Source organism: Anomaloglossus baeobatrachus, chromosome 7 (genome assembly GCF_048569485.1).
Source record: "Anomaloglossus baeobatrachus isolate aAnoBae1 chromosome 7, aAnoBae1.hap1, whole genome shotgun sequence".
NCBI classification, from domain to species: domain Eukaryota; kingdom Metazoa; phylum Chordata; class Amphibia; order Anura; family Aromobatidae; genus Anomaloglossus; species Anomaloglossus baeobatrachus.
Window position 1 is genome coordinate 99,340,142 of NC_134359.1, and position 12,082 is coordinate 99,352,223.

At 46.4% G+C, this 12,082-nt stretch overlaps 1 protein-coding gene across 1 annotated transcript in view; it reads left to right on the top strand.

Annotated features, from left to right (window-relative positions):
• ABCA12 (ATP binding cassette subfamily A member 12) overlaps positions 1 to 12,082 on the top strand; it is a 158,325-nt gene that overhangs the window by 79,057 nt on the left and 67,186 nt on the right. The window contains exons 19-20 of the mRNA XM_075319698.1: positions 3,072 to 3,153; positions 6,454 to 6,559. Of these exons, the coding sequence (XP_075175813.1) occupies positions 3,072 to 3,153; positions 6,454 to 6,559 (188 nt within the window). The remainder of the gene's footprint in view (positions 1 to 3,071; positions 3,154 to 6,453; positions 6,560 to 12,082) is intronic.

Sequence of the window (12,082 nt, forward strand, 5' to 3'; positions counted from 1 at the left end):
ATTCCATCTGGTATTCACCCCTTCCCTGCTCACCGGTGGCTGTGATTGGTTACAGGCAGACACACCCCCACGCTGAGTGACAGCTGTCTGAGTGCAACCAATCACAGCCGCCGGTGGGCGGGTCTATAGCGTACAGTAAAATAAATAAATAAATAATTTTATAAAAACGGCTTGCGATCCCCCCCAAATTTGATAACCAGTTAGGATAAAGCCTCACAGCTGGGGGCTGGTATTCACAGGCTGGGGAGCCCCACGTTATGGGGAGCCCCCCAGCCTAAAAATATCAGCCAGCAGCCGCCCGTAATTGCCGCATCCATTAGATGTGACAGTCTCGGACTTTTCCCGACTCTTCCCGTTGCCGTGATGCGGTGGAAATTGGGGTAATGAAGGAGTTAATGGCAGCAGCCCATAGCTGCTACTAAGTCCTAGTTTAGTGATGGCAGGCGTCTATATGACACCCCCTCATCACTAAACTGTAAGTGAAAGTAAATAAGCACAAACAAATCCTTTATTTGAAATAAAAGACAAAAAAACACCCTCTTTCACCACTTTATTAACCCCTAATAACAGCCCTCCAGGTCCGATGTAATCCACAAGATATCCCAAGACGCTTCCAGCTCTGCTACACCTGGCACTCACAGTCAGCGCCATAGACCATGACTGCTCACTGTGAGGGTCAGGACGCAAGTGAAGTGAGCCGCCGGGATCAGCGGTGACTTCACTGATGTGCTTTGCAGTGACAGGTGGAGAACTCCAGGTGGAGGACTCCAGCGGTCACTGCACATCAGCTGACTGAAGTCACCGCTGATCTTATACTCACCTCCTTCTGTGAGGCTGCCTCCGGACACTGCTCTCCTGCTGTCCGTGGTGCTGAAGTCTTCGGGCAGTGCTTTTGTCCCGCGCGGCTGCCTCTGGCGCTCTGCTGTTTGCGGGTCAGCTGTGCACTGCATAACTGCATATGCATGAGCCGGGAATAACCTTTTAAAGCCTTTATACCTTGGCGTGGCACATGGAATAAAGCAGAGCACAGTATACAGCAAAGCGCAGAATACAGTGGAGTGCGATATACGGAGGAGCACAGAATACAGCAGGGTGCAGAATACAGCAGCATACGGAATACAGCAGAGCACAGTATAAAGCAAAGCGCAGAATACAGCGAAGCACGAAATACAGTGGAGCGCGATATACGGAGGAGCACGGAATGCAGCAGAGCACGGTATACAGCAGCGCACGGAATACAGCGGAGCGCGGTATATGGAGGAGCACGAAATGTGAGCGTGCATGTGGCAGAGCATTGCGGGCAGGCGGCAGAGCATTTCTGGTACGGGATGTGCAGAGCGCTATGTGGGGAGCACTATGCAGCTGTCTTCGGTGACACTTTAGACATTAGGATCACTTTGCGGGCACCAACAAAATGGCTCTGCACTGTGATCCTAAACTTCATCTTCCCTTATCCTTTTGGAAACACCCAGAACAGGAGGGGGAGGTGACATCACACACAGGAGGGCAGATTCTGCCCACTTTTACTGCAGTTGTAATGTGAGCTATTTCTACAGTAGCTCTGCAGTAGGATTTCAGCAGCTTCTCTCCCTAGTGCGTGAGTGGAAAATATCAAACTTTTAAACATTTTTTTATATATTTTGCTCAATTAAAAACAAATAATAATATTTAAACAAAACATTAAAACATTAATACTTTACATTTTTATCAGTTACTGAATTTTTTTTTTTTCTTACGACACCTTCCCTTTAAGCTTCAGGAAACAAACAAAAAAACTCTCCAAAAAAATGATTATTTCCTGAAGCAGTTTCTACTAGAAAACTTTTTTGAATGCCTCAAAAAACCCCAGGTGCACATGTGTTGCCCGGGGATAGGGGGTACTCAGATCTGAGCCAAGGGGTCACTTCTGTAGGTGTCACAGTGACATGACCCGGTCTGTGATCCCAGGCTCCACAGCAAAAAGGGGATTAGGTAAGGGAGATTGTCGGTGACGCCACCCGTGGGTTGCGGTGTTGAGATGGTGGCACCGCTGCTGCCCTTGGGGACCGTGCCCGGGACTGGTGGTGTGGGGCAGCAAGGTGGAATCCCCTCTACGGGTAGGGGAGGTGTAGTCCTGGGGCCCAATTGGGAGTTGTAGTGGTGGCAGGGATTGCAGGGAGCAGGAAACCCACAGTTCGGCTGTCTTGGTGTTGGATGAAGCTAGGCTGATGTGTGTGGTCATAAAACACAGAGTCCTCTGTAAACCAACTTGCCGGTGACCGTGAGCCTTTTGGAGGGGTGTGCTGGTCCCACACATGGTGCAATGAGCAGGAGCCCTCTTTTTCTGCACTGCACCTTGTAGTCTGCTTAGCTCCTCTGGTGGAACAGGGGAAGTCCACTTCCCTGCACTATTCCGGGTTCCGATGCCGGCGGGCCACTACCCTGCCCCGGTCCACTTTGGGTCCCCTCCTAGTGCCTGACCTGTTCCCACAGGCCAGGGGCTCCAACCCCTGACTGCTCTGCTTCTTTCTCTGCAGTCCAGGAGACACACTCCTGACTGCTCTGCTGCTCTCCTCCGACTGGCTGAACTCCTCCCCTGCTGCTTTTTTCAGCTCCTGACTGGGGAGGAGGGGTGGCTGCTCATATGCACCATGTGGGTGTGTGTGTGTGTGTGTAATCCCAAGGAGGAAGCGATTACTGCACCCTTGGTGGGGGGTACAGTCATCTGTGACTACCTGGTTTTTCCAGGGCGTCACACACATACCCTAAAAGAGCATGAACCAGAGTTAACAGCACTTTCAGCCTCGTATTTGAGAGAAGGAATAAAAATAAGATAATGGAGTATATAACAAAGATTCATAACTTTGCCAAGGCTGATCAATACATAATTACAATAAAAAAATGTATAGTTACTGTTTAATTGTCACTAATGTATTTTAAATATAAGAAAGTGTAAGTTACAGATATGCTGGTGAAAATATACCCACGGACCGGGCCCTTAGTCCCCGACCAAGAGAAAGAGGGCTACTGCAGAGGGATACCGCCATCTGACTGTGTAGGATCTGATGACCGATATCCCTTGTTTTGTGCAGGTATGGAGGATGGAGTTTCGGCATTCCTACATCTCAGATCAGTACCATTCAACCAGTGTCTGAAAATCTAACTTTGAATAAGGTAATGTAAAACGTGTAAGCTAAAACCATGCACGTAAATCCTGTGAAAACTTCATTTACTTGTGTGCTATATTTAGTAATAAAATTGTTTTCACCTCAAGTGGTCTTCAAAATATCCGCTTTTTCATCATGTGGAGTCTTTCAAGGTCTTACTGGGAAATATCTTTCGGCTTTGATGTTTTTATTTAGTTTCTACAGAAGTTCATTCATTTCATCTCTAAAACAACCCCCTTCGGTTCAAAAGGAAATATGTTGGGTAAAATCAGTTGTAAATTCCCAATGATCATATCTAATTTTCATAGTGTTTGCTTTAGTAAATAAAAGCAGAGAACAGTTGTCAGACTATATTACATTGATTAAATTATTATTAGCAAAATATGTTTTTATTAACATTTATATTTTGCCTGTTAGAAGTTGCTGTCCCCTGATTAACTGCCCTACCACGCCTTGAAAATGCAATATTACATGGTGGCCATTCAGATTTCCAAATTTGCCAATGCGAGAGCTACTGCTTATGTAGTGAATCTCCACTTTGTCTTTTGTTTTATCAGAGGATCTCACTCTACAATGATATATGAGACAATCGTATTATTATCCTTAAATAAATGGGTGGACTACAATACCAAGACAGGCTTATTCAAAGGCGATCTGATTACAATGTACAAATTTATGATGGCACAGTACAGAGATCTTTCCAATGGTCATTTTACACTTAGGGGTGCTTCACACACAGCGAGATCGCTGCTGAAATCGCTGCTGAGTCACAGTTTTTGTGACGCAGCAATGACCTCATTAGCAATCTCGCTGTGTGTGACACTGAGCAGCGATCTGGCCCCTGCTGTGAGATCGCTGCTCGTTACACACAGCCCTGGTTCGTTTTTTTATTGTTATATTCTCCCGCTGTGACGCACAGATCGCTGTGTGTGACAGCGAGAGAGCGACGAAATGAAGCGAGCAGGGAGCAGGAGCCGGCATCTGGCAGCTGCGGTAAGCTGTAACCAGTGTAAACATCGGGTAACCAAGGTGGTTACCCGATATTTACCTTCGTTACCAGCCTCCGCCGCTCTCACGCTACCAGCGCCAGCTCCCTGCTCTCTGCACATGTAGCTGCAGTACACATCGGGTAATTAACCCGATGTGTACTGTAGCTAGGAGAGCAGGGAGCCAGCGCTAAGCAGTGTGCGCGGCTCCCTGCTCTCTGCACATGTAGCGACGTTATGATCGCTGCTGCGACGCTGTGTTTGACAGCTAAGCACCGATCATAACAGCGACATACAAGGTCGCTGTTGCGTCACAGAAAATGGTGACGTAACAGTGACGTTGTAGTCGCTGTCGCTATGTGTGAACCCAGCCTTAGGCATGTGACAGGGACAATGTGGCATCCTCTATGACAAGAGGAAAGAAGATTTAATCACAATAAAAGACGCAGATTATTTACTGTAAAGGCTGCTTTACACACAATATCGCTAGTGATCTCGTTAGCGATGTGACACGCCCAGATCGTTGTTACGATTTGCCGAGATCGCTCATAGGTCGTTTTGTAGCGGTCACACGTACACATCTCACAAATGACGCTACATTGTTCAGCGATATATTGTTTGACCTAGGCGGTCGTGTGGATGTTGTTCGTCGTTTGCAGGGTGTCAAACGTACAAATATGTCTGCTGTGTTCCAAACGACGAACAATATTTTGAAACTGAACGACGCATCACCGATCAAAGATTTTCACCCTATTTGCGATCGTTCGGAGTCGCACATAGGTGTCACACGCAAGACGTCGCTAATGATGACGGAAGTGCGTCACGAAAACCGTGACCCCGACGACATATCGTCAGATAAATCGTAGTGTGTAAAGCGGCCTTAAGAGCAGTGAGACTATGAAACTTTCTGCCACATGATGTTGTAATGGTTGGATTCACTACTAAAATTCAAGAAAGGCCTGGATGACTTTATTGAAGAAGACCTTTCACCAATTTTTCTTGCAGAAGAGGACATACAGTGTAATAGGCGCTGCAGAGCTGATACAATTTTTTTTTTATTTTGCCTTTTTTTTGAAGAGATATTAGTGATCAAAGTATTTGGCACCTAAACAGTTAATTTTGTTTAAGTCCAAGTGGTCATTACCAGAGAGATTGCACTGGTGGCATGTACGTCTTCCTCTTTCTGGCACTAACCAATAATAATAATAATTAATAATAATTTTATTCATTTATAATAATTTTATTCATTTATATAGCGCTATTAATTCCATAGCACTTTACATACATTGGCAACACTGTCCCCATTGGGGCTCACAATCTAGAGTCCCTATCTGTATGTCTTTGGAATGTGGGAGGAAACCGGAGTACCCGGAGGAAACCCACGCAAACACGGGGAGAACATACAAACTCCTTGCAGATGGTGCCCTTGGTGGGATTTGAACCCAGGACCCCAGCGCTGCAAGACTGCAGTGCTAACCACTGAGCCACCGTGCCGCCCATGGCAAACCACCGTGCCGCCCACCAATCATAAGCAGGGTGCAATAAACTGGGAAAAGAAAAAACATGCCCCCCCAAAATAGCTTAGAACAGGCTCAGTGTGAGACATGCACTGACAAACAGTCTGCTCACCTCACTGCAGAGTCATGATGTGTTGGAGCCCAGCAGACCTGAGTGTGACAATGGGACGAGCTACTCAGTTTAAATTTCAAAGGTTCAGTAGAATATCTTCTTTGATTCCTTTGTATTTGTTTTAAAGGGAACCTGTCACCGGATGGTCATAATACTTACCTAATGGTTGCTGCGGAGCAGACTGGTCGGATAGGTGTCTCCGTTCTCCGGGTCCCGCGCCTCCTCTTTTGGCCATCTATGTCCTCCTTCTGAAGCTAGCGTGGATGACGCGTTCTACGTCATCTACACTAGCCGACATTGAGGTCCTGCACAGGCGCACTTTGATCTGTCCGGAGCAGGGCAGATCAAAGTCCGCCTGCCCAGGGCCTCACTGTCGGCTAGTGTAGATGACGTAGAACGCGTCATACATACTAGCTTCAGAAGCAGGACAAAGATATCCGAAAGAGGAGGCGCAGGACCTGGAGAACGGAGACACCTATCCGACCAGTCTTCTCCGTACCGACCATTAGATAAGTATTATAAACATCCGGTGACAGGTTCCCTTTAAACTAGGCAATTGCTGAACAATCCCAAGAGGCTCCTGCATTGCATTATGTTTGTGGTTAAACTTTGATATTAGATTTTGTACTGTTCATCCCTCTCATTTCTGCATCTCTTTTCTACCATTCATGACTGTGTCTCTCGGTGTCCAGGTGTGGTACAACAATGAAGGTCCTCACAGTCTGCCATCTTTCCTGAACAGCTTTAACAACTTCCTTTTGAGGGCCAATCTGCCAAGCAACGAGTCTTCACAATATAGTAAGTAAAACAGTTCTAAATAATCATCTTTGGGAAAAAAGTGAAAAGACCACAAGGTCTATGTATGTGATACCGATTTATATCAATACTTATACCATTAGGTATACATACTGTATGTGATATCTATACCGATTTATACCAATACTTATAACGTCAGGTCTATGTATCTGATATTTATACCAATACTGATACTTATACCTTTCAGTGTATATATATATATATATATATATATATATATATATATATATACACGTAATATTTATACTGATACTTATACCATCGGGTCTATGCATGTGATATTTATACCGATACCAATTTACAACAGTACTTATACCATTAAGTATATATATGTGATATTTATACCGATACTGATTATACCGATACTTATGCCATTAAGTATATATATATATATATAGATATGTGATATTTATAGCGATACTTATATAATCAGGTCTACGTTAGTGAGATTTATACTGTTACCGATACTTATATCATATATATAAGTGATATTTATACCAATGCCGTTACTTATATTATTAGGTATATTATAGGGGTATTTATACCAATACTTATACCATTGGGTATATATATTTTATATTTTACTTATATTTATACCTTATATGTATATACTTATACATATGTGATATCTGAAAATGGCACCAGGTTTATTCTGGTATCATAAGCTGAAGACATCAAGATTCCTGGTGCAGACAAGGACAACTAGTACATAAAGGTTCAGTATCCGACATTTCATGTAAAATTGATGCTCGACGGCAGTGTTTGAAGTTACATGAATGAAGCAAGGTACTTCCATGGGTTGAATATGAATAAGCCGCACGCTGCTCACACAGCTGTATCCTACTTCACATGCAAGGCAAATAGCCCCCTGCCCCTGTAGTGCTTAAAAGACTTGAATCTGTTTTCTGCTTTTTCTTTACGTCTCTCATTAGGGTCTAAATATGCATTTTACTACCCAGTAAAGACGTCTTCTGCGGAGCTAAAAATCTCAATTTTCCATTGGAAATGTAGACCTCTAATTAAATGCCGAAACCTCCCACCGAGCTGTGGGCAGCACCCGATAAATATTTGATAAAAGTTTAGTCACTTAGCAACAGAGCAAACAATAGCAATGGTAGAAGTCATTCTTGGAGGACTTGTGATTTTTTTTTTTTTTAGCTGAGAAAATAAAGCATTTTGATGATCTCTAGACACCGCTTATTTTCCATAAACACGTTAGATTTAGGCCCGCATTTATCTTACAGTGAGAAGCCATTATGCAGGTCCTGCATTCAATCCCACTGACATTACAGCTTAATTATACCACTATCCATCATGATTATAGCTTTTAGTTTCTCCTCCAGATCGCCAGGGAGATTCCCTTGAGTCAGTTTCCTAACTACTCCTGCACTTGTGCCACTGTTCTGCTAAAAATAACCAGGCATTATCTCCGATATAATACAGATGCTTTACCGACTTCATACTTCATGGGTCATTTTGAAAGGAGCTTTCACTACAGGATTGTAGACATATTTGCAAACCAAATTTTGAGCTAAAAGCCTATACCTGATTGTTTAGAAACTGTATAAAGTAATAATAATTTTTACCTGGTGGATGCCATGTAAAAAGTACACAAATGATCTTCCCTCCAGGGAAAGCATAGAATCATAGAATGGTAGAGTTGGAAGGGAGCTCAAGGGCCATCGAGTCCAACCCCCTGCGAGTGCAGACTTTCCTAAATCATCCCGGCTATATGTTTATCCAGTTTCCGCTTGAAGATTTCCATTGATGGAGAGCTCACTACCTCCCGTGGTCGCCTGTTCCACTCTCTGACTGCCCTCACTGTCAGAAAGTTTTTCCTAATGTCTTATCTGAATCTCCTTCCTTTTAGTTTCATCCCATTGCTTCTTGCACTTCCTTGTGCTAATGAGAATAGGGTAGTTCCCTCCGCACTGTGACTACCTTTCAGATATTTGTAGACTGCTCTTAAGTCTCCTCTCAGCCTTTTCTTTTTCAAACTAAACATCCCTAGTTCTTTTACCTGTTCTTCATATGACATGGTTTGCAGACCTTCTACCATCTTGGTTTCTCTTCACTGGACTTCACATTTAAAGGGAGCCGGTCAGAATGATTTTTACTAAGCAAACTAGTAGTGTATCAAAGGCAAGAAGGAATCACTTGGCACTACTGTCTTCCTCCCTCGAGTGCACAATTCTATACTCAGATTAAGGTTAGGGCCACACGGGGATTACTGCGATCCCCTCGCATGACACTCGGCTCACGCTGGCAGTACAGAAGAGCTGAGTGTCATGCGAGTGTCCCTGCAACTGAGGTCCGTTAGTGCGAGCGGACCTCAGCTGCGGGGGGCTGGCTGGCGCTGAGGAGGGGAGGGAGGGATTTATCTCCCTCTCTCCTCCGTTGCCGGCTTTTGCCATTCTCGCACTGCACTCACGGTACACCGGTTTACTGCGAATGCAGTGCGATTCTTCTCTTGCCCCATTGACTTGAATGGGTGTGAGCAGGGCCGGATTAAGGTTGGTGGGGGCCCCTGGGCAGAAAATCTTGTGGGGGCCCCATAAACGTTAACATTTTTAGCCATAACAGTAGAGCACGAACTGTAGCATTTAGATATAAATCCAATGAACATGTATCTTACCCTGATCTGCCACATTCAGATTTACAGGACTACAATACAGATACAGTCCAGGATCACTCACAGCCGTCACTTATACACACAGTACAATACAGATACAGTCCAGGATCACTCACAGCCGTCACTTATACACACAGTACAATACAGATACAGTCCAGGATCACTCACAGCCGTCACTTATACACACAGTACAATACAGATACAGTCCAGGATCACTCACAGCCGTCACTTATACACAGTACAATACAGATACAGTCCAGGATCACTCACAGCCGTCACTTATACACAGTACAATACAGATACAGTCAGGATCACTCACAGCCGTCACTTATACAAAGAAAGTAGAGTAAAGGGGGCTTTACACGCTGCGACATCGCTAATGCGGAGTCGTTGGGGTCACGGAATTTGTGACGCACATTCGGCCGCATTAGCGATGCCGTTGCGTGTGACACCGATAAGCGATTTTGCATCGTTGCAAAAACGTGCAAAATCGCTAATCGGCGACATGGGGGTCCATTCTCTAATATCGTTGCTGCAGTAGTAACGAAGTTGTTCCTCGTTCCTGTGGCAGCACACATCGCTGCGTGTGACACTGCAGGAACGAGGAAGCTCCCCTTACCTGCCTCCCGGCTGCTATGCAGAAGGAAGGAGGTGGGCGGGATGTTACGTCCCGCTCATCTCCACCCCTCCGCTGCTATTGGGCGGCGGTTAAGTGACGCTTCAGTGACGTCGGTGTGACGCCGCATGGACCGCCCCCTTAGAAAGGAGGCGGTTCGCCGGTCACAGCGACGTCGCCGGACAGGTAAGTATGTGTGACGGGTCTGGGCGATGTTGTGTGGCACGGGCAGCGATTTGCCCGTGTCGCGCAACAGATGGGGGCGGGTACGCACGCTAGCGATATCGTGTAAATCGGCCACATATTTTTAATTGATCCCAATGTTAAGGCAGCCAGGGACGGCTCCAGGTTTTTGTGGTCCCCGGTTGAGTCTCAGTGGGCCCCATCCACACACAGACACACACATACACATACAGGCATACGTACATATACATATTTGAAGACAAATTCACAAAAATACATTTAAACAGACAAATATATGCACAGTCATATACACTGACATACATGCAGACACAGACGCATTACAGGTGTTAATATGGAGAAGTCACAAGCAGCCTCACTCACCTCTCCCGCTTGTTTTCAGCTCCTCCAGGACATATGGCTGTGTTGCATGATGGCCATCAATAACAGACATGACTACACACCATGCACACTGACACAGCACTGATGTATATACATCACAGCAGGGGCTGGGGCCTACAATAAATACATTACAGGAGGGGCAGGGGGCATAGACATTACTGGGGGGGGCATAGACGTTACTGGAGTGGCAAACCGCTCTGGTGGCGTACACATTACTGGGATGGGTGGCTTAGCGCTCTGGGGGACCCATATAGTTCTGGGGTGCCGCATAGACTGCTCTGATTCATATATACACACACACAGCTCTGCTTCACACACACAGCTCTGCTTCACACACACAGCTCTGCTTCACACACACAGCTCTGCTTCACACCACACATCTTTCTTCAGCTATGCTTCACACACACACACAGCTCTGCTTCACACACACACAGCTCTGCTTCACACCACACATCTTTCTTCAGCTCTGCTTCACACACAGCTCTGCTTCACACCACACATCTTTCTTCAGCTCTGCTTCACACACACAGCTCTGCTTCACACCACACATCTTTCTTCAGCTCTGCTTCTCTCACACACACACACACACACACACACACACAGCTCTGCTACACACACACACACACACACACACACACACACACACAGCTCTGCTTCACACCCCACATCTTTCTTCAGCTCTGCTTCTCTCACACACACACACACACAGCTCTGCTTCACACCACACATTTCTTCAGCTCTGCTTCACACACACACACAGCTCTGCTTCACACACACACAGCTCTCTTCCACACACACTCACACACAGCTCTGCTTCACACACAGACACACACACACACAGCTCTGCTTCACACCACACATATTTCTTCAGCTCTGCTTCACACACAGCTCTGCTTCACACACACACAGCTCTCTTTCACACACACTCACACACAGCTCTGCTTCACACACAGACACACACACAGCTCTGCTTCACACCACACATTTCTTCAGCTCTGCTTCACACACAGCTCTGCTTCACACACACACAGCTCTCTTTCACACACACACAGCTCTGCTTCACACACACAGCTCTGCTTCACACACACAGCTCTGCATCACACACACAGCTCTGCATCACACACACAGCTCTGCATCACACCACACAGCTCTGCATCACACCACACAGCTCTGCATCACACACACAGCTCTGCATCACACACACAGCTCTGCATCACACCACACAGCTCTGCATCACACCACACAGCTCTGCATCACACCACACAGCTCTGCATCACACACACAGCTCTGCATCACACACACAGCTCTGCATCACACCACACAGCTCTGCATCACACCACACAGCTCTGCATCACACCACACAGCTCTGCATCACACCACACAGCTCTGCATCACACCACACAGCTCTGCATCACACCACACATCTTTCTTCAGCTCTGTCCCTACCTGCTCTGATGCCATCCTCCTGCTGCTCCGGTATAGGCCGCCATCCTCCTGCTGCTGTTCCGGTGCCGCGGCCATTCTCCTGCTCCGGTTAGTCTCCTCTCCTGGCCGCGGCGTGGGTCTTCTCCGCGGCCGGCCGCGCGCGTGGGTCTTCTCCTCCACGGCCGGCCGGCCGCGCGCGTGGGTCCTCTCCTCCGCGGCCGGCCGGCCGCGCGCGTGGGTCCTCTCCTCC